Source organism: Haematobia irritans, chromosome 4 (assembly GCF_050003625.1).
Source record: "Haematobia irritans isolate KBUSLIRL chromosome 4, ASM5000362v1, whole genome shotgun sequence".
NCBI lineage: Eukaryota > Metazoa > Arthropoda > Insecta > Diptera > Muscidae > Haematobia > Haematobia irritans.
Window position 1 is genome coordinate 92,652,579 of NC_134400.1, and position 22,834 is coordinate 92,675,412.

General features: G+C 36.0%; 1 protein-coding gene across 1 annotated transcript; it reads right to left on the bottom strand.

The window, feature by feature from the left end:
* Positions 1-21,769: 21,769 nt before the first annotated feature.
* LOC142235672 (uncharacterized) lies at positions 21,770-22,222 on the bottom strand. Its single transcript, XM_075306933.1, has one exon. The coding sequence runs from the start codon at positions 22,220-22,222 to the stop codon at positions 21,770-21,772; it is 453 nt and encodes a 150-aa protein (XP_075163048.1).
* Between the last annotated feature and the right edge of the window lie 612 nt (positions 22,223-22,834).

Below are 22,834 nucleotides of genomic sequence, written 5' to 3' on the forward strand. Positions count from 1 at the left end.
AATTCATCCGATCCGGTTCAAATTAGGAACGTGGTGTTAGTATATGGTCTCTAGCAACCATACCAAAATTGGTCCAGTCACACCAAAAATTGGTCCACATCGGTTCATAATCATGGTTGCCACTAGAGCCAAAAATAATCTTTAAAATTTTATTTCTATAGGAAATTTTGTCAAAATTTTATTTCTAGATAAAATTTTGTTAAATTTTTATTCGGATCATAATAAAATTTTCATCATTGTCAAAATTTTATTTCTATAGAAAATTTTGTCAAAATTTTATTTCTATAGAAAATTTCGTTCAAATTTTATTCGGTTCATAATCATGGTTGCCACTCGAGCCAAAAAATAATCTACCAAGATTTTATTTCTATAGAAAATTTTGTCAAAAGTTTATTTCTATAGAAAATTTTGTTAAAATTTTATTTTCGTAGAAATTTTTGTCAAAATTTTCTTTCTGTAGCAAATTTTGTCAAAATTTTTATACCCTTCACCACTACTGTGGTACAGGGTATAATAAGTTTGTGCATTTGTATGTAACGCCAAGAAGGAGTAGTCATAGACCAATCTTTTAGTATACGGATCGGCTTAGAATTAAATTCTGAGTCGATTTAGCGATGTCCGTCTGTCTGTCTGTCTGTCTGTCTGTCTGTCTGTCTGTCTGTCTGTCTGTCTGTCTGTCTGTCTGTCTGTCGTCGTCTGTCTGTCTGTTGATGTATTTTTGTGTGCAAAGTACAGCTCGCAGTTTTAGTCCGATTGTCCTAGAATTTGGTATAGGGTCCTGTTTCGGCTCAAAGACGATCCCTATTGATTTTGGAAAAAATCGGTTCAGATTTAGATATAGCTGCCATATATATTTTTCACCGATCTGGTCATAATTGGCGTGTATATCCACCGATCTTCCTCAAATTCAGTACATCCGAATATTTTATGGGTCTCGAAAAAATTGCAAAATATCAGCCAAATCGGTTCAGATTTAGATATAGCTCCCATATATAGCTTTCGTCCGATTTAGACTCATTTGCCCACAGAGGCCAATTTTTAACTCCGATTTAGTTGAAATTTTGCACAGGGAGTAGAATTAGCATTGTAACTATGGGTGCCAAATTTGGTTGAAATCGGTTCAGATTTGGATATATCTCCCATATATAGCTTTCGCCCGATTTACACTCATATGACCACAGAGGCCAATTTTTAACTCCGATTTAGTTGAAATTTTTCACAGGGAGTAGAATTAGCATTATAACTATGCGTGCCAAATTTGGTTGAAATCGGTTCAGATTTGGATATATCTCCCATATATAGCTTTCGCCCGATTTACACTCATATGACCACAGAGGCAAATTTTTAATTCCGATTTCGTTGAAATTTTGCACAGGGAGTAGAATTAGCATTGTAACTATGCGTGCCAAATTTGGGTGGAATCGGTTCAGATTTGGATATATCTCCCATATATAGCTTTCGCCCGATTTACACTCATATGACCACAGAGGCCAATTTTTGACTCCGATTTAGTTGAAATTTTGCACAGAGAGTAGAATTAGCATTGTTGCTATGCGTGCCAAATTTGGTTGAAATCGGTTCAGATTTAGATATAGCTCCCATATATATGTTTTTCTGATTTCGAAACAAATGGTCAAAAAACCAACATTTTCCTTGTAAAATCGCCACTGCTTAGTCGAAAAGTTGTAAAAATGACTCTAATTTTCCTAAACTTCTAATACATATATATCGGGCGATAAATCATAAATAAACTTTTGCGAAGTTTCCTTAAAATTGCTTCAGATTTAAATGTTTCCCATATTTTTTTTACTAACATTGTGTTCCACCCTAGTGCATTAGCCGACTTAAATATTGAGTCTATAGATTTTGTAGAAGTCTATCAAATTCTTCCAGATCGAGTGATATTTAAATGTATGTATTTGGGACAAACCTTTATATATAGCCCCCAACACATTTGACGGATGTGATATGGTATCGAAAATTTAGATCTACAAAGTGGTGCAGGGTATAATATAGTCGGCCCCGCCCGACTTTAGACTTTCTTAGTGGTTTTATGATATATATGAGTTCTAATTACTATGAAATTTGAAGTTCATTGCAATGAAGTTTTGAGTATTTATTATTGGATACCACTAGATGGCGCCAACACATCGAATTATCCATTTCCGACCATTTCCGATATAAAGTATATATATTCTTGATCAGGGAGAAATTCTAAGAAGATATAACCTGTTCCGTCTGTCTGTCTGTTGTAATCACGCTACAGTCATCAATAATGAAGCAATCGTGCTGAAATTTAGCACAAACTCGTATTTTGTCTGCAGACAGGTCAAGTTCGAAGATGGGCTATATCGGTTCAAATTTTGATATAGTCCCCATATAAACCGACCTCCCGATTTGGTGTCTTTGTCTTATAGAAATCGTAGTTTTTATCCAATTTGCCTGAAATTTGAAATCTAGAGGTATTTTATGACCATAAAGAGGCGTGCCGAAAACGGTGAGTATCGGTCCATATTTTAGTATAGCTCTCATAAGAACGATCTCCCGATTTAATTCCTTGGGTTTCTAGAAACCGTAGTTTTTATCCGATTTGCCTGAAATTGTAAATATTCTCCTATTTTAGGCCCACAAAAGTGTATCGGATTAAGTTTTTATGGGTCCATGCCTCCATATAGACCGATTTCACTTCTTAAGGGTATAGAAGGTGCACTGATCATGAAAATTCTTGAAACTCAACGTAAAATTTCCAGATTTTACTTCTCGGATGAAAATCTACAGATTTAAGATTTCAAATCAAGACGTTATTTTATAATTTTCTGGCACACTTACAAGAGATGTTAATGATTCCTCTAAAACTCAAACAAAAATGGTTCTTAAAAACCCAGAATCTTATATAGTCTTCGTCGGTAAAATCTTTAAATTTATCTTCGTGAAGTTTACTGGTTGAACTGATCTGCTTGATCTGTCCTCAAACCCCCCTGAAATTTCAATATTTGATTCATGGTGGTGGGTATTTAAGATTCGGCCCAGCCGAACTTACTGCTGGGTATACTTGTTATGTGTTAAAAATTGGCAATACAATTGATCAATTAAGCCCATATTCTAGTAAAACCTACTTTCACTGTGAAATTTCACCCGTATAAATACATTTTGAATGGCCTGAAATCCAGTACTTCGTTTTTCGTTGTTCGATTACAAATTTTTTTGTCGAAATATTTCTTTAGTTACAAAGATATGAAGTGCTTTTCAAATTTTGTTTCGCCGGAGTCGGAGTCGAGCAAAATTTCTACGACTCCGGCTCCGACTCCAGCAAAATCTTCAGACTCCGACTCCACAGCCCTGGTTAGAAGTAGGGGAAATTCCCTATATGTAGGTTTTTTTCTAATATTTAGCGTCTTGTAGAGACGTAGGGCCACAATATAGGGACATTTTCCCTCAACACAATTTGTAATAATTTTTATATTTTGGTGGCTCTAGAGGAGGAAATTAGAAGCCGTCAAGGCTTGGTCTTTAACAATGTGTGGTAACAACAGTTACCACTCGTGCCAAAAAAATCTAACAAAATTTGGAGATTACCACAAATTACCACAAATCTACCAAACAAATATTTCTATAGAAATTTTTGTTAAAACTTTATTCCTGTAGTACATTTTGTCAACATTTTATTTCTATAGAAAATTTTGTGAAAATTGTATTTCTATAGAATTTTTTTCGAAATATTTATACCCTTCACCACTACTGTGGTACAGGGTATAATAAGTTTGTGCATTTGTATGTAACGCCAAGAAATAATTGTCATAGACCCATCTTTTAGTATACCGATCGGTTTAGAATTAAATTCTGAGTCGATTTAGCGATGTCCGTCTACCTGTCTGTCTGTCTGTCCGTCCGTCTGTCTGTATATGTAATTTTGTGCACAAAGTACAGGTCGCAGTTTAAGTCCGATCGTCCTCAAATTTGACACAACGTCTTTTTTCGGGTAGAAGACAATCGCTATTGATTTTGGAATAAATCGGTTCAGATTTAGATATAGCTGCCATATATAGTTATCACCGATTTGATCATAATTCACGTATTTATGAACCGACGTTCTTCAAATTTTGTACATCTGAATGTTTTGTCAGTCCCGTAAAAACTGCCAAATATCAGCTAAATCGGTTCTGATTTATATATAGCTCCCATATATATCTTTCGTCCGATTTGGACTTATATGGCCCCAAAAGCGAGAATTTTGCCCTGATTTGCTTCAAATTTTGCACAACGAGTACGTTTAATGGTATCGTTAATTGTGCCAAATTTAGTTGAAATCGGTTCAGATTTAGATATAGCTCCCCTATATATCTTTCGTCCGATTTTGACTTATATGGCTTCAAAAGCCAGAGTTTTGCCCTGATTTGATTAAAGTTTTGTACAAGGAGTATGTTTAATAGTGTCGTTAATTGTGCAAATTTAGTTGAAATCGGTTCAGATTTAGATATAGCTCCCATATATATCTTTCGACCGATTTGGACTTATATGGCCCCAAAAGCCAGAGTTTTGCCCTGATTTGCTTCAAATTTTGCACAACAAGTACGTTTAATAATATCGTTAAGTGTGCTTAATTTGGTTAAAATCGGTTCCGATTTAGATATAGCTCCCATATATATCTTTCGTCCGATTTGGATTTATATGGCCTCGAAAGCCAGAGTTTTGCCCTGAGTTGCTTGAAATTTTGCACAAGGAGTACGTTTTATTGTATCGTTAATTGTGCAAAATTTAGTTGAAGTCGGTTCAGATTTAGATATAGCTCCCATATATATCATTCGCCCGATTTGGTCTAATATGCCCACAGAGGCAAAAGTGCTACTCTGATTTACGCGAAATTTTGCAGAGGGAGTAGAATTGAACTTGAAACTTTGCACAGGCAGTAGAATTAAGGTTCTGCATATGCGTGTTTATTTTGGTTGAAATCGGTTCAGATTTTGATATAGCTCCCATATATATATTTCGCCCGTTTTTCCGTCATATGACCACAGAGGTCAAAGTTGTTATCCGATTTACGTGAAATTTTGCACAGGGAGTAGATTCAACATAGTACCTATGCATGTGAAATTTGATTGCAATCGGTTCAGATTTCGATATAGATTCCATATATATGTTTTTCCTATTTAGGGAAAACTGGCCGAAATACCTACATTTTCCTTATCAAATCGCCACTGCTAAGTCGAAAACTTATCAAAATGACTCAAATTTTCCTATTACTCTATTACACATCTATCGACCGATAAATCATAAATACACTTTTGCGAAGTTGCTTCAAAATTGGTTCATATTTAAATGTTTTTCCTATTTTTATACCCTCCATCATAGGATGGGGGTATATTAACTTTGTCATTCCGTTTGTAACACATCGAAATATTGCTCTAAGACCCCATAAAGTATATATATTCTGGGTCGTGGTGAAATTCTGAGTCGATCTAAGCATGTCCGTCCGTCCGTCCGTCCGTCCGTCCGTCCGTCCGTCCGTCCGTCCGTCTGTTGAAATCACGCTAACTTCCGAACGAAACAAGCTATCGACTTGAAACTTGGCACAAGTAGTTGTTATCGATGTAGGTCGGATGGTATTGAAAATGGGCCATATCGGTCCACTTTTACGTATAGCCCCCATATAAAGGGACCCTCAGATTTGGCTTGTGGAGCTTCTAACAGAAGCATATTTCATCCGATCCGGCTGAAATTTGGTATATGGTGTTGTTATATGGTCTCTAACAACCATGCAAAAATTGGTCCACATCGGTCCATAATTATATACAGCCCCCATATAAACCGATCCCCAGATTTGGCTTGCGGAGCCTAAAAGAGAAGCAAATTTCATCCGATCCGGCTGAAATTTGGTACATGGTGTTGGTATATGGCCTCTAACAACCGTGCAAAAATTCGTTCACATCGGTCCATAATTATATATAGCCCCCATATAAACCGATCCCCAGATTTGGCTTGCGGAGCCTCAAAGAGAAGAAAATTTCATCCGATCCGGCTGAAATTTGGTACATGATGTTGGTATATGGTCTCTAACAACCATGCAAAAATTGGTCCATATCGGTCCATAATTATATATAGCCCCCATATAAGCCGATCCCCAGATTTGGCTTGTGGAGCCTCTAAGAGAAGCATATTTCATTCGATCCGACTGAAATTTGGTACATGGTGTTGGTATATGGTCTCTAACAATCATGCAAAAATTGGTCCACATCGGTCCATAATTATATATAGCCCCCATATAAACCGATCCCCAGATTTGGCTTGCGGAGCCTCAACGAGAAGCAAATTTCATCCGATCCGGCTGAAATTTGGTACATGATGTTGGTATATGGTCTCTAACAACCATGCAAAAATTGGTCCACATGGGTCCATAATTATATATAGCCCCCATATAAACCGATCTCCAGATTTGGCTTGCGAAGCCTCAAAGAGAAGCAAATTTCATCCGATCCGGCTGAAATTTGGTACATGGTGTTGGTATATGGCCTCTAACATCCGTGCAAAAATTGGTTCACATCGGTCCATAATTATATATAGCCCCCATATAAACCGATCCCCAGATTTGGCTTGCGGAGCCTCAAAGAGAAGAAAATTTCATCCGATTCGGCTGAAATTTGGTACATGATGTTGGTATATGGTCTCTTACAACCATGCAAAAATTGGTCCACATCGGTCCATATTTATATATAGCCCCCATATAAACCGATCCCCAGATTTGGCTTGAGGAGCCTCTAAGAGAAGCAAATTTCATCCGATCCGGCTGAAATTTGGTACATGATGTTGGTATATGGTCTCTAACAACCATGCAAAAATTGGTCCACATCGGTCCATAACTATATATAGACCCCATATAAACCGATCTCCAGATTTGGCTTGCGAAGCCTTAAAGAGAAGCAAATTTCATCCGATCCGTCTGAAATTTGGTACATGATATTGGTATACGGTCTCTAACAACCATGCAAAAATTGGTCTACATCGGTTCATAATTATGTATAGCCCCCATATAAACGGATCCCCAGATTTGGCTTGCGAAGTCTCCAAGAGAAGCAAATTTCATCCAATCCGGTTGTAATTTGGAACATGGTGTTAGTATATGATCTTTAACAACCGTGCCAGAATTGGTCCATATCGGTCCATAATTATATATAGCCCCCATATAAAACGTTCTCCAGATTTGACCTCCGGAGCCTCTTGGAGGAGCAAAATTCATCCGATCCGGTTCAAATTAGGAACGTGGTGTTAGTATATGGTCTCTAGCAACCATACCAAAATTGGTCCAGTCACACTAAAAATTGGTCCACATCGGTTCATAATCACTAGAGCCAAAAATAATCTACCAAAATTTTATTTCTATAGAAAATTTTGTCAAAATTTTATTTCTAGATAAAATTTTGTTAAATTTTTATTCGGATCATAATAAAATTTTCATCATTGTCAAAATTTTATTTCTATAGAAAATTTTGTCAAAATTTTATTTCTATAGAAAATTTCGTTCAAATTTTATTCGGTTCATAATCATGGTTGCCACTCGAGCCAAAAAATAATCTACCAAGATTTTATTTCTATAGAAAATTTTGTCAAAAGTTTATTTCTATAGAAAATTTTGTTAAAATTTTATTTTCGTAGAAATTTTTGTCAAAATTTTCTTTCTATAGCAAATTTTGTCAAAATTTTTATTTCTATAGAAATTTTTGTGAAAATTTTATTTCTATAGAAAATTTTGTTAAAATTTTATTTCTGTAGAAAATTTTGTCAAAATTGTATGTCTACTTTGTCAAACTGAATTATATACGTATTGGATCGATCTTTTTTGATTTAATATACACCACGTATGGACTTACACACAATTTAGAAGATGGCGTTAGGAGGTTTTAAGATATCTTGCCATCGGCAAGCGTTACCGCAACTTAAGTAATTCGATTCTGGATGACAGTGTTTAGAAGAAGTTTCTACGCAATCCATGATGGAGGGTACATAAGCTTCGGCCTGGCCGAACTTACGGCCGTATATACTTGTTTTTTACTAACATTGTGTTCCACCTCAGCGCATTAGCCGACTTAAATGTAAAATCTATAAGTATTGCAGAACTCTGTACAGATCTGCTCAGATATAGGGAATATATGTGTATGGATTCATATAGCATCCAACACATTGGACGGATTTGATATGGTATCGAAAATGTGGACTTACTAAGTGGTGGAGGGTATAATATAGTCGGCCCCGCCCGACTTTAGACTTTCCATACTTGTTATTTCTATAGAAATTTTTGTGAAAATTTTATTTCTATAGAAAATTTTGTTAAAATTTTATTTCTGTAGAAAATTTTGTCAAAATTGTATGTCTACTTTGTCAAACTGAATTATATACGTATTGGATCGATCTTTTTATACCCTCCATCATAGGATGGGGGTATATTAACTTTGTCATTCCGTTTGTAACACATCGAAATATTGCTCTAAGACCCCATAAAGTATATATATTCTGGGTCGTGGTGAAATTCTGAGTCGATCTAAGCATGTCCGTCCGACCGTCCGTCCGTCCGTCCGTCTGTTGAAATCACGCTAACTTCCGAACGAAACAAGCTATCGACTTGAAACTTGGCACAAGTAGTTGTTATCGATGTAGGTCGGATGGTATTAAAAATGGGCCATATCGGTCCACTTTTACGTATAGCCCCCATATAAAGGGACCCTCAGATTTGGCTTGTGGAGCTTCTAACAGAAGCATATTTCATCCGATCCGGCTGAAATTTGGTATATGGTGTTGTTATATGGTCTCTAACAACCATGCAAAAATTGGTCCACATCGGTCCATAATTATATACAGCCCCCATATAAACCGATCCCCAGATTTGGCTTGCGGAGCCTAAAAGAGAAGCAAATTTCATCCGATCCGGCTGAAATTTGGTACATGGTGTTGGTATATGGCCTCCAACAACCGTGCAAAAATTGGTTCACATCGGTCCATAATTATATATAGCCCCCATATAAACCGATCCCCAGATTTGGCTTGCGGAGCCTCAAAGAGAAGAAAATTTCATCCGATCCGGCTGAAATTTGGTACATGATGTTGGTATATGGTCTCTAACAACCATGCAAAAATTGGTCCATATCGGTCCATAATTATATATAGCCCCCATATAAGCCGATCCCCAGATTTGGCTTGTGGAGCCTCTAAGAGAAGCATATTTCATTCGATCCGACTGAAATTTGGTACATGGTGTTGGTATATGGTCTCTAACAATCATGCAAAAATTGGTCCACATCGGTCCATAATTATATATAGCCCCCATATAAACCGATCCCCAGATTTGGCTTGCGGAGCCTCAACGAGAAGCAAATTTCATCCGATCCGGCTGAAATTTGGTACATGATGTTGGTATATGGTCTCTAACAACCATGCAAAAATTGGTCCACATGGGTCCATAATTATATATAGCCCCCATATAAACCGATCTCCAGATTTGGCTTGCGAAGCCTCAAAGAGAAGCAAATTTCATCCGATCCGGCTGAAATTTGGTACATGGTGTTGGTATATGGCCTCTAACATCCGTGCAAAAATTGGTTCACATCGGTCCATAATTATATATAGCCCCCATATAAACCGATCCCCAGATTTGGCTTGCGGAGCCTCAAAGAGAAGAAAATTTCATCCGATTCGGCTGAAATTTGGTACATGATGTTGGTATATGGTCTCTTACAACCATGCAAAAATTGGTCCACATCGGTCCATATTTATATATAGCCCCCATATAAACCGATCCCCAGATTTGGCTTGAGGAGCCTCTAAGAGAAGCAAATTTCATCCGATCCGGCTGAAATTTGGTACATGATGTTGGTATATGGTCTCTAACAACCATGCAAAAATTGGTCCACATCGGTCCATAACTATATATAGACCCCATATAAACCGATCTCCAGATTTGGCTTGCGAAGCCTTAAAGAGAAGCAAATTTCATCCGATCCGTCTGAAATTTGGTACATGATATTGGTATACGGTCTCTAACAACCATGCAAAAATTGGTCTACATCGGTTCATAATTATGTATAGCCCCCATATAAACGGATCCCCAGATTTGGCTTGCGAAGTCTCCAAGAGAAGCAAATTTCATCCAATCCGGTTGTAATTTGGAACATGGTGTTAGTATATGATCTTTAACAACCGTGCCAGAATTGGTCCATATCGGTCCATAATTATATATAGCCCCCATATAAAACGTTCTCCAGATTTGACCTCCGGAGCCTCTTGGAGGAGCAAAATTCATCCGATCCGGTTCAAATTAGGAACGTGGTGTTAGTATATGGTCTCTAGCAACCATACCAAAATTGGTCCAGTCACACTAAAAATTGGTCCACATCGGTTCATAATCACTAGAGCCAAAAATAATCTACCAAAATTTTATTTCTATAGAAAATTTTGTCAAAATTTTATTTCTAGATAAAATTTTGTTAAATTTTTATTCGGATCATAATAAAATTTTCATCATTGTCAAAATTTTATTTCTATAGAAAATTTTGTCAAAATTTTATTTCTATAGAAAATTTCGTTCAAATTTTATTCGGTTCATAATCATGGTTGCCACTCGAGCCAAAAAATAATCTACCAAGATTTTATTTCTATAGAAAATTTTGTCAAAAGTTTATTTCTATAGAAAATTTTGTTAAAATTTTATTTTCGTAGAAATTTTTGTCAAAATTTTCTTTCTATAGCAAATTTTGTCAAAATTTTTATTTCTATAGAAATTTTTGTGAAAATTTTATTTCTATAGAAAATTTTGTTAAAATTTTATTTCTGTAGAAAATTTTGTCAAAATTGTATGTCTACTTTGTCAAACTGAATTATATACGTATTGGATCGATCTTTTTTGATTTAATATACACCACGTATGGACTTACACACAATTTAGAAGATGGCGTTAGGAGGTTTTAAGATATCTTGCCATCGGCAAGCGTTACCGCAACTTAAGTAATTCGATTCTGGATGACAGTGTTTAGAAGAAGTATCTACGCAATCCATGATGGAGGGTACATAAGCTTCGGCCTGGCCGAACTTACGGCCGTATATACTTGTTTATATTTAATTTTTTAGTTTTCTACACTGAAAAAAATATTGTCGTGAAGTCAAAGATTCCATGTCCTTAGAATAAGAATGCAAATTTTGCTTAACATGGAAGACGCATTTCTCTAAAATAAAGTTTTTTATACCCACCACCATAGAATGGTGACGGGGGTATAATAAGTTTGGCATTCCGTTTGTAACGCATCGAAATATCGATTTCCGACTATATAAAGTATATATATTCTTGATCAGGGAGAAATTCTAAGACGATATAACGATGTCCGTCTGTCCGTCTGTCTGTCTGTTGTAATCACGCTACAGTCTTCAATAATGAAGCAATCGCGCTGAAATTTTGCACAAACTCGTCTTTTGTCTGCAGGCAGGTCAAGTTCGAAGATGGGCTATATCGGTCCAGGTTTTGATATAGTCCCCATATAAACCGACCTCCCGATTTGGGGTCTTGGGCTTATAGAAATCGTACTTTTTATCCAATTTGCCTGAAATTAGAAATGTAGAGGTATTTTATGACCATAAAGGGGTGTGCCAAAAATGGTGAGTATCGGCCCATGTTTTGGTATAGCCCCCATATAGACCGATCTCCCGATTTTACTTCTTGGGCTTATAGAAACCGCAGTTTTTATTCAATTTACCTGAAATTGGAAATCTAGAAGTATTGTAGGACCACAAATACGTATGCCAAAAATTGTGAGTATCGGTCCATGTTTTGGTATGGTCCCCATATAAAAGGACCTCCCGATTTGGGGTCTTGGGCTTATAGAAACCGTAGTTTTTATCCAATTTGTCTGAAATTGGAAATCTAGTGGTATTTTAGGATCATAAAGAGGTGTGTCGAAAATGGTAAGTATCGGTCCATATTTGGTATAGCCCCCATATAGACCTATTTCCCGATTTTAATTCTTGGGCTTCTAGAATCCGAAGTTTTTATCCTATTTGCCTGAAATTGGAAATCTAGTGGTATTTTAGGACCATAAAGAGGTGTGCCGAAAATTGTGAGTATCGGTCCATATTTTGGTATAGCCCCCATTTAGACCGATCTCCCGATTTTACTTCTTGGGTTTATAGAAACCGCAGTTTTTATTCAATTTACCTGAAATTGGAAATCTAGAGGTATTGTAGGACCATCAATACGTGTGCCAAAAATTGTGAGTATCGGTCCATGTTTTGGTATGGTCCCCATATAAAACGACCTCCCGATTTGGGGTCTTCGGCTTATAGAATCCGTAGTTTAAATACAATTTGTCTGAAATTGGAAATTTATAGGTATTTGAGGACCATAAAGAGGTGTGCCACAAATGGTGAGTATCGGTCCATGTTTTGGTATAGCCCTCATATAGACCGATATCCCGATTTTACTTCTTGGGTTTCTAGAATCCGTAGTTTTTATGCGATTTGCCTGAAATTGTAAATATTATTTTAGGCTCCCAAAAACGTGTATCGGATTAAGTTTTTATCGGTCCTTTTGGTAATGCCTCCATATAGACCGACTTCATTTCTTGAGGGTATAGAAGGCGCACTGATCATGAAAATTGCTTGAAGCTCAATGTAAAATTTTCAGATTTCAGATACTTCTCGAGTGAAAATCTACAGATTTAAGATTTCAAAGCAAGACGTTATTTTACAATTTTCTTGCACACTTACAAGAGATGTTAATGATTCCTCTAAAACTCAAACATAAATGGTTCTTATTAATCCAGAATCTGATATAGTCCTCATAGGTGAAATCTTTAAATTTATCTTCGGGAAGTGTCCTCAAGTCCTCAATCCCTCCTGAAATTTCAAAGGAAACCCTAATATTTGGTTCATGGTGGTGGGTATTTAAAATTCGGCCCGGCCGAACTTAGTGCTGTATATACTTGTTTTCTTGTCCAAAAGGCAATAAACTTTTGAATGAAGTTGTAATGTCCTTATAAAGTGATTTTACTTAAAAATGTGTATCATAACATGAAAGATACAATTTTTGAGGTAAGGTCAACGTGACTTTAATAATTAAGAAAAATTCTTTAAAATTAATAAAATTGACAAAGCAAAAAATCGTTAAAAAATAAGACATGTTTTTCAACACTTTATTTTAAAGACGCTTTTTACTTGAAACATAGCATAATTTCTACTGGAAGTCGAGTCTTAATATGGAAAAAAAATAACTCGTTAACTCGTTTTTAAAGGATTTTGATAGCAACTGACGAAAAAAAATCTAAAAAAAAATTAAAAATTAACATTTGCTTCCTAGAAGCAAGTACATAACCCCCAAATTTAAAAGAGAATTACGTCTTTAAAGTATCCTTACTTGTATTCTCCGCTTCTTTGGCTCGGAATTAATACCCAAATTGTTAAAGTAAAGACAAAATCTTTGGAACCGGGCATGCTTTTTTTCATTCACATTGCTTTACTATTGTACTATATCCTAGCATTCTCTTATTTCTTATATTAGTTCTCGAAAATTTAATGGATAGTTTCAATTTTGGTTGAGAAATGTGCGCATATACATTTATTATACAATAAAGGGGAAAAAAGCGAAATTAGGTAACACTAGATCTGAGTAAGAATATTCGTAGGTATACCACGGACTGATGTCGATGGAGGTTGTTGCAAACATAAACATACACACACACATTACAAATATAACAAAACCTCTTCTCTACGTCTGTTGCAAAACAAAAAAAAAACTATCGGAGAGTAGTTACTTATACTCTGTGTATAGACTTTCAATTCCAATCAGCGTTGCCGTTTTGGTCCGATCGGACCAAAATTGGTCCAAAAGATTTCTAATTTTTAAATTTAGTCCGATGGTCAGACCAAACAGAATTTGGTCCATTTTGGTCCATTTTCATAAATTTGGTTTCTATCACATATTAAATAGTAGATGGTGCACCGCAAAGAATATTGTCGGGAGGCCAAATATTTCACATGCTTAAAATACGAATACGAATTTTGCTTAGAATAGAAGACGTATTTCTCTGAAAAAAAGTTTTTCCTTGTCTAAAAGTCTCTAAACTTTTCAATGAAGTCTGTTTGTCCTTATAGCTAAGTGATTCCACATAAAAATGTGTATCCTAACATGAATGCAAATTTCGTTTTAATGAAGTCAAAATGGATTTAATATTTCTGAAAAAATCTTCAAAATTAATAAAATATTTCAACAAATTGTTTTAAAGTCATTATACCCTAAACCACATAGTGGTTAGGGTATAATAAGTTTGATCTGTCAAAAAATGTGCCTACAAGAAATATTGATTTTAGACCCCATAAAATATATACCGATCGACTCAGAATCACCTCCTGAGTCGATCTAGCGCTTGGCGTCCGTCCGTCCATCCGTCCGTCTGTCCATGTATTTATTGTTCACAGGATTTCGGTCGCAATTATTAACCGATTTTGATGAAATTTGGTACAGGGAGTTTTTTTGGGCACAAGGACGAACGTTATTGAATTTGGAAAAAATCGGATCAAATTTAGATATAGCTCCCATATATATGTATTGCCCGATTTCGACAAATGGAGTCACGTTGCACTTTTTTTACTAACCGATCGTCGTCAAATTTAGCACAAAATAATCTTCTGTATCACCCTTTAAGTCTGAAAATTTCATCGAAATCGGTTCAGATTTAGATATAGGTCCCATATATATGTATCGCCCGATTTTGTCAAATTAGGTCATAAAACCCTTATTTATCAACCGATCTTACTCAAAGTTGGCGAAATGTAATCTTCTATAGCACTAACTATATGTGCAAAAAATCATCGAAATCGGTTCAGATTTAGCTATAGCTCCCATATATGTACCGCCCGATTTTTCTAAATAAAATAAAACTCAATTGAACAAATAATACAATGTTTGTACTATAATTTTCTCGAAGAGGAGCGGAGCGGAGCGTGGAGCGGAGCGGAGCGATTTTTTTTTTTCTCGGAGCGGAGCGAGGAGCGGAGCGGTTTTTTTTTCTCCGGAGCGGGAGCGGAGCGGAGCGAAAAAAATGGACCGCTCCGGATCCCTGGTTCATACACGCCATGAAAAAAACGTTTGGAAAACGTGTACCGAAAACATTTTTCTTTTGTTAGAGTTTTTTGTATTTCTTCGAAAAATTTAAACTTTTTTTCAATAACAAAAAAAAAAAAACAAGTAAGCAGGGAAGGAGTATGATCACCTCAAACATGTTTCAAGAGCAAAATGTTATTTTTGTATGGTGACCATGTAACATGTTTGTCACTAAAATGTTATTTTATCGTCAAATATAAACTGCTTGCCGAAATCAGATACATGATTTCCGAGAAAATAACATGGTTGCGAAAACCATGTTACATGGTCACCACCCAAAAATAACATTTTGCTCTTAAAACATGTTTGAGGTGATCATATTCCTTCTCTGGGTGTATATTATACCCTTCACCACTTTTTAAGCCCACATTTTCGATACCATATCAAATCCGTCCATGTGTTGGATGCTATATGAATCCATACACATATATTCTGTATATCTGAGCAGATCTGTACAGAGTTCTGCAATACTTATAGATTTTACATTTATGTCGGCTAATGCGCTGAGGTGGAACACAATGTTAGTAAAAAATATAGGAAACATTTAAATATGAACCAATTTTGAGGCAATTTCGCAAAAGTGTATTTATGATTTATTGGTCTATAGATGTGTAATAGAGTTATAGGAAAATTTGAGTCATTTTGATAAGTTTTCGACTTAGCAGTGGCGATTTGATAAGGAATCTATATCGAAATCTGAACCGATTGCAATCAAATTTCACATGCATAGTTACTATGTTGAATCTACTCCCTGTGCAAAATTTCACGTAAATCGTATAACAACTTTGACCTCTATGGTCATATGACCGAAAATCGGGCGAAAGATATATACGGGAGCTATATCAAAATCTGAACCGATTTCAACCAAAATAAACACGCATATGCAGAACCTTAATTCTACTGCCTGTACAAAGTTTCAAGTTCAATTCTACTCCCTCTGCAAAATTTCACGTAAATCAGAGTAGCACTTTTGCCTCTGTGGGCATATTAGTCCAAATCGGGCGAATGATATATATGGGAGCTATATCTAAGTCTGAACCGACTTCAACTAAATTTTGCACAATTATCGATACTATAAAACGTACTCCTTGCTCAGAATTTCAAGCAACTCAGGGCAAAACTCTGGCTTTTGAGGCCATATAAATCCAAATCGGACGAAAGATATATATGGGAGCTATATCTAAATCGGAACCGATTTTAACCAAATTAAGCACACTTAACGATACTATTAAACGTACTTGTTGTGCAAAATTTGAAGCAAATCAGGGCAAAACTCTGGCTTTTGGGGCCATATAAGTCCAAATCGGTCGAAAGATATATATGGGAGCTATATCTAAATCTGAACCGATTTCAACTAAATTTAGTACAATTAACGATATTATTAAACGAACCCCTTGTACAAAATTTTAATCAAATCAGGCCAAAACTCTGGTTTTTATAGCCATATAAGTCAAAATCGGACGAAAGATATATAGGGGAGTTATATCTAAATCTGAACCGATTTCAACTAAATTTGGCACAATTAACGATACTATTAAACGTACTCGTTGTGCAAAATTTGAAGCAAATCAGGGCAAAACTCTCGCTTTTGGGGCCATATAAGTCCAAATCGGAGGAAAGATATATATGGGAGCTATATATAAATCTGAATCGATTTAGCTGATAATTGGGCAGTTTTTAAGGGACTGACAAAACATTCAGATGTACAAAATTTGGAGAACGTCGGTTCATAAATACGTGAATTATGATCAAATCGGTGATAACTATATATGGCAGCTATATCTAAATCTGAACCGATTTTTTCCAAAATCAATAGCGATTGTCTTCTACCCGAAGAAAGACGTTATGTCAAATTTGAGGACGATCGGACTTAAACTGCGACCTGTACTTTGTGCACAAAATTACATATACAGACAGACGGACGGACAGACAGACGGACATCGCTAAATCGACTCAGAATTTAATTCTAAGCCGATCGGTATACTAAAAGATGTCTATTACAATTATTTCTTGGCGTTACATATAAATGCACAAACTTATTATACCCTGTACCACAGTAGTGGTGAAGGGTATAAATACAGAAACAAGTAAGGAAAGTCTAAAGTCGGGCTGGGCCGACTATATTATACCTTTCACCACTATGTATACCAACATCTTAACACCTTCAAATTTGTTAGGAGCTTTATAAAGGTTTATTTTCCCATATATGTTACAAATATTTAAATATGAACCGATTTGGACATTTTTTTTTCAAACTTTCACAAAATGTTTAGACTCAAAATTGAAATTGGTTAATGACCGGGACGAACCACAATGTTAGTAAAAACATATTGGAAATATTTACAGTGTATAAAAATTCTCAAATCTTCATTTATGATTTATAGGTCGATACATACGAATTAGAATATCGTTAAATTTGAATCATTTTTGCGAGTCTTCGACTTAACAGTGACGATTTTACAAGGAACATGTTTGTATTTTGGCCATATTTGCTAAAATCGGGGCTTTGTCTAATTCTAAACCGATTTTGATAAAATTTGGCACACATTGCTAAAATTTTAATTGAACTCTCAGTGTAAAACATCAAAATTTTCGAAATGAAACTTTGGCCTCCGTGGACATATGAATCTAAATCGGGCGAAAGATAGATATGGGAGTTATATCTAAATCTGAACCAATTTTAACCAAACTTGGCATGTGTTACAATAATGTTAGTACTAACTTCAAGTAAATCGGTGTGAAATTTTGACCTCTGGGGGCATTATAAGTGCGTATCGGACGAAAGATATATATGGCAGCTATATCTAAATCTGAACCAATTTCAACTAAATTTGTGCATGCATAGTTAAAATGTTATTTCCATTTCCTGTGCACAATTTGAAGTAAATCGGACGAAAATTTTTATCTACGGTGGTCATATCTATAAATATATATGGGAGCTATATCTAAATCTAAACCGATTTCAACCAAATTCGGTACGCATATTTATAATGTTGGTTCTACTCTTTGTGCAAAATTTCACGTAAGTCGGAGTAAACCTTTGGCCTCTGGGGCCATAGGAGTGTAAATCGGGCGAAAGCTATATATGGGAGCTATATTTAAATCTGAACCGCTTTCAACCAAATTCGGAAAGCATATTTATAATGTTAATTCTATTCTCTGTGCAAAATTTCACGTAACTCGGAGTAAACATTTGGCCTCTGGGGCCATAGGAGTGTAAATCGGGCTAAAGCTAGATATGGGATCTATATCTAAATCTGAACCGATTTCAACCAAATTCGGCACGCATATTTATAATGTCTTGGAGGAGCAAAATTTATCCGATCCGTTTCAAATTTGTTTCGTGGTGTTAATAACAGGTTGGCTGATAAGTCCCCGGTCTAACAAAGAAAAACACATTGTTTTGTCAAGAGCGATACAACGATTATACCGACCATCCAATTTTTATACCCTTCACCACTACTGTGGTACAGGGTGTAATAAGTTTGTGCATTTGTATGTAACGCCAAGAAGGAGTAATCATAGACCAACCTTTTAGTATATGGATCGGCTTAGAATTAAATTCTGAGTCGATTTAGCGATGTCCGTCTGTCTGTCTGTCAGTCTGTTGATACACTTTTGTGTGCAAAGTACAGCTCGCAGTTTTAGTCCGATTGTCCTAAAATTTGGTATAGGGTCCTGTTTCGGCTCAAAGACGATACCTATTGATTTTGGAAAAAATCGGTTCAGATTTAGATATAGCTGCCATATATATTTTTCACCGATCGGGTCATAATTGGCGTGTATATCAACCGATCTTTCTCAAATTCCGTACATCCGAATATTTTATGAGTCTTGCAAAACTTGCAAAATATCACCCAAATCGGTTAAGATTTAGATATAGCTCCCATATATAGCTTTCCCCCGATTTACACTCATTTGCCCACAGAGGCCAATTTTTAACTCCGATTTAGTTGAAATTTTGCACAGGGAGTAGAATTAGCATTGTAGCTATGCGTGCCAAATTTGGTTGACATCGGTTCAGATTTAGATATAGCTCCCATATATATGTTTTTCTGATTTCGATAAAAATGGTCAAAATACCAAAATTTTCCTAAACTTCTAATGCATATATATCGAGCGATAAATCATAAATAAAGTTTTGCGAAGTTTCCTTAAAATTGCTTCAGATTTAAATGTTTCCCATATTTATACCCTTCACCACTACTGTGGTACAGGGTATAATAAGTTCGTGCATTTGTATGTAACGCCAAGAAATAGTGGTCATAGACCCATCTTTTAGTATACCGATCGGTTTAGAATTAAATTCTGAGTCGATTTAGCGATGTCCGTCCGTCTGTCTGTCTGTCTGTCCGTCCGTCTGTCTGTATATGTAATTTTGTGCACAAAGTACAGCTCGCAATTTAAGTGCGATCGTCCTCAAATTTGGCATAGGGCCGTTTCTTGGGACAGAGACAATCGCTATTGGTTTTGGAAAAAATCGGTTCAGATTTAGATATAGCTGCCATATATATTTATCATCGATTTGGTCATAGTTAGCATGTTTATCAACCGATTTTCTTGAAATACCGTACATCCAAATATTTATTTTATGAATCTCGAAAATCATGCAAAATATCAGCCAAATCGGTTCAGATTTAGATATAGCTTTCGTCCGATTTAGACTCATATGACCATAGAAGCCAAAGTTTACTACCGATCCTCGTGAAATTTTGCACAGAGGGTAGAATTGACATTCTACCAATGCTTGGTAAATATGATTGAAATCGGATCAAATTTAGATATAGCTCCCATATATATCTTTCGTCCGATTTGATCTTATATGGCCACAAAAGCCAGAGTTTTGCCGTGATTTGCTTCAAATTTTGCACAAGGGGTACATTTAATAGTATCGTTAAGTGTGTCAAGTTTTGTTAAAATCGGTTCAGATTTAGATATAGCTCACTTACAAAAGCCCGAGTTTTGCCCTGACTTACTTCAAATTTTGCACAAGCGGTGCTTTTAACGATACTATTGTATGTGCCAAATATGGTCAAAATCGATTCACATTTAAATATATATATATATATATATATATATATATATATATATATATATATATATATATATATATATATATATATATATATATATATATATATATATATATATATATATATATATATATATATATATATATATATATATATATATATATATATATATATATATATATATATATATATATATATATATATATATATATATATATATATATATATATATATATATATATATATATATATATATATATATATATATATGTCCTTTATTTACATATCGTGCATACATGTACAGTAAATCACAATAATTAAAAGTTCAGTTCTCTGAACATAGGGCGATTACAAAATCTTTCCATTTTGTTTTGTCGTAGGCAATGTGTTTTACTTGGCTCCACGACATATGCTGGCTTTCGCACTCGCGTCTTACCGACCTCATCCAGGTATTTCTTGGTCTTCCCGGTCTTCTTTGTCCTTGGGGGTTCCATTGCAGAGCTGATTTAGTGATATCGTTGTCGTTTCTCCTAAGTATGTGGCCGATCCAAGTCCATTTGCGTTTTTTTATGTCATACTCAATTTTGTTGCTGTTGGTTATGTTATGAAGATCGGTGTTGCTAATTGTGTTTGGCCAATAAATACATAATATTCTGCGCAGGCACCGGTTGACAAAGGTCTGCAGTTTATTTATATTTGATTGGGTTAATCCCCATGTAGTGGAACCGTATAATAGGACTGATTTGACACTACAGTCGAAAATGCGGAGTTTGGTTTTCCTGCTGATCTTATTGTTGCGCCATACTTTGTGCAGGGAGTAAAAAGCACTTCTTGCTTTGTTTATACGCGAAATTATGTCATCATCCGTACCCCCGTCTTTGGTGATGACACTTCCCAGATAGTTGAAAGACTCTGTTTCTTCGATGATGGTGCCATTTAGTTTTAGGGTTGAGGCCACGTTTGAGTTTATCCTCATAATTTTGGTCTTCTTTGTGTTAATTTTCAGGCCGATTTTAGCAGCATTTATTGATAACTTTTTTAGTTTATCTTCAATGTCGATGAATCGATGTGCCATCAGACAGATATCATCTGCGTAGTCGATATCGTTTAGACGCTCTGTCATATTCCATTTTATCCCATTTGGAGCTTCCGCGTTTGTTTGTTCCATCACTTTATCTAGCAGGAGCAAGAATAATATTGGCGAGAGCATGCAGCCCTGTCTGACTCCGCTGGTGGGTGTGAAAGGCAGGCTTTCGGCGTTGTTGAACCGTATCCTACTCTCAGAAGAGTTATAGAGTTCTTGTATAAGTGATATTATTTTTTCCGGGAAACCCTTTTCCGCTAGCGTTTCCCAGAGTGCCTCCCTTGATACAGTGTCGAAGGCGCGTTCGAAGTCGACAAACAGAAGATATAGTGGGGAGTTGAACTCTCTTGATTGTTCTATGATAACCCGCAGGGTGTTTATGTGGTCTGAGCAAGATCTACCCTGTCTGAAACCCGCTTGTTCCTTTCGAAGTATGCTGTCCACGGCGGGGGTGATGCGGTTGAGTAGCAGCGTTGCCATGAGCTTGGCTATGGAGTTTAGTAAGGTTATTCCCCTCCAATTTTAACACTCGCGCAAATCACCTTTTTTGGGGATTGTTATTACTACTCCTTCCTTCCATTGTTTTGGTATATTGTTTGTGACCCACGCAGTTCTAATTACCCTGTAAAGTGGCTGGGCTAATGTCGATGCTCCATACTTAAGGAGCTCGGCAGGGATATCATCGGGACCTGCGGATTTCCCATTCTTGAGCTGTAGTAGCGCGGTTTCGATTTCTGCAGTCGTTGGAGGCTCGATTGAGATGTCCAATATTTCGTTTTGTATATGGTGTTGACGCTGCCATGTATTGCTGTCAAGGGTTCGCTGTTGTTCAATATAGTATTCCCGCCACCGACTGAGTTGTGACATTGGCGATGTTAGAATGTTGCCATCGCTGTCTTTAATTATTGCTGTATTTCTGATGTTGTTACCACCAATTTTCTTTATGGATGCGTAGACCTTAAATATAGCTTCCATATATATCTTTCGTCCAATTTGAACTTATATGGCCTCAAAATCCAGGGTTTTGCCGTGATTTGCTTCAAATTTCGCACAAGGAGTACGCTTAGTAGTATCGGTAATTGTGCCAAATTTCGGTAATTGTGCTTCCGTCCGATTTGCACTCATACGACCAGGGGGGCCAAAGTTATACTCCCATTTACGTGAAATTTCGCATAGATAGCAGAATTATTATTCTAACTATACATGTCAAATTTAGTCAAAATCGGTTCAGATTGTATATAGCTCCCATATATACGTACACCAGAGTTGGGGAAATATGGTAGACTGTTACATATTTTAGACCCATTTTCAATGGAAGTGTTCTCCAATTAACTGGATTTAAATTTTAATTGTAGAGATTTTGTAGAAGTAAAAAAATTTTTGGTGTAATTGGAAGGTGAAAATGTTTTCTACTGCATTTCTTTTTTTGGACATGTTGGATTTGCTTAAGCTAGTTCTTTACAATAGAAGAATGACTTACCAACATAGTCTAATAATTGAGATCAGTAGATCGTCCAATAAAGGGAACTGATGAGGATGTGGAAATCCGAAACAGCTGTCTTCCCAACCATTTTGGACAACATTTTC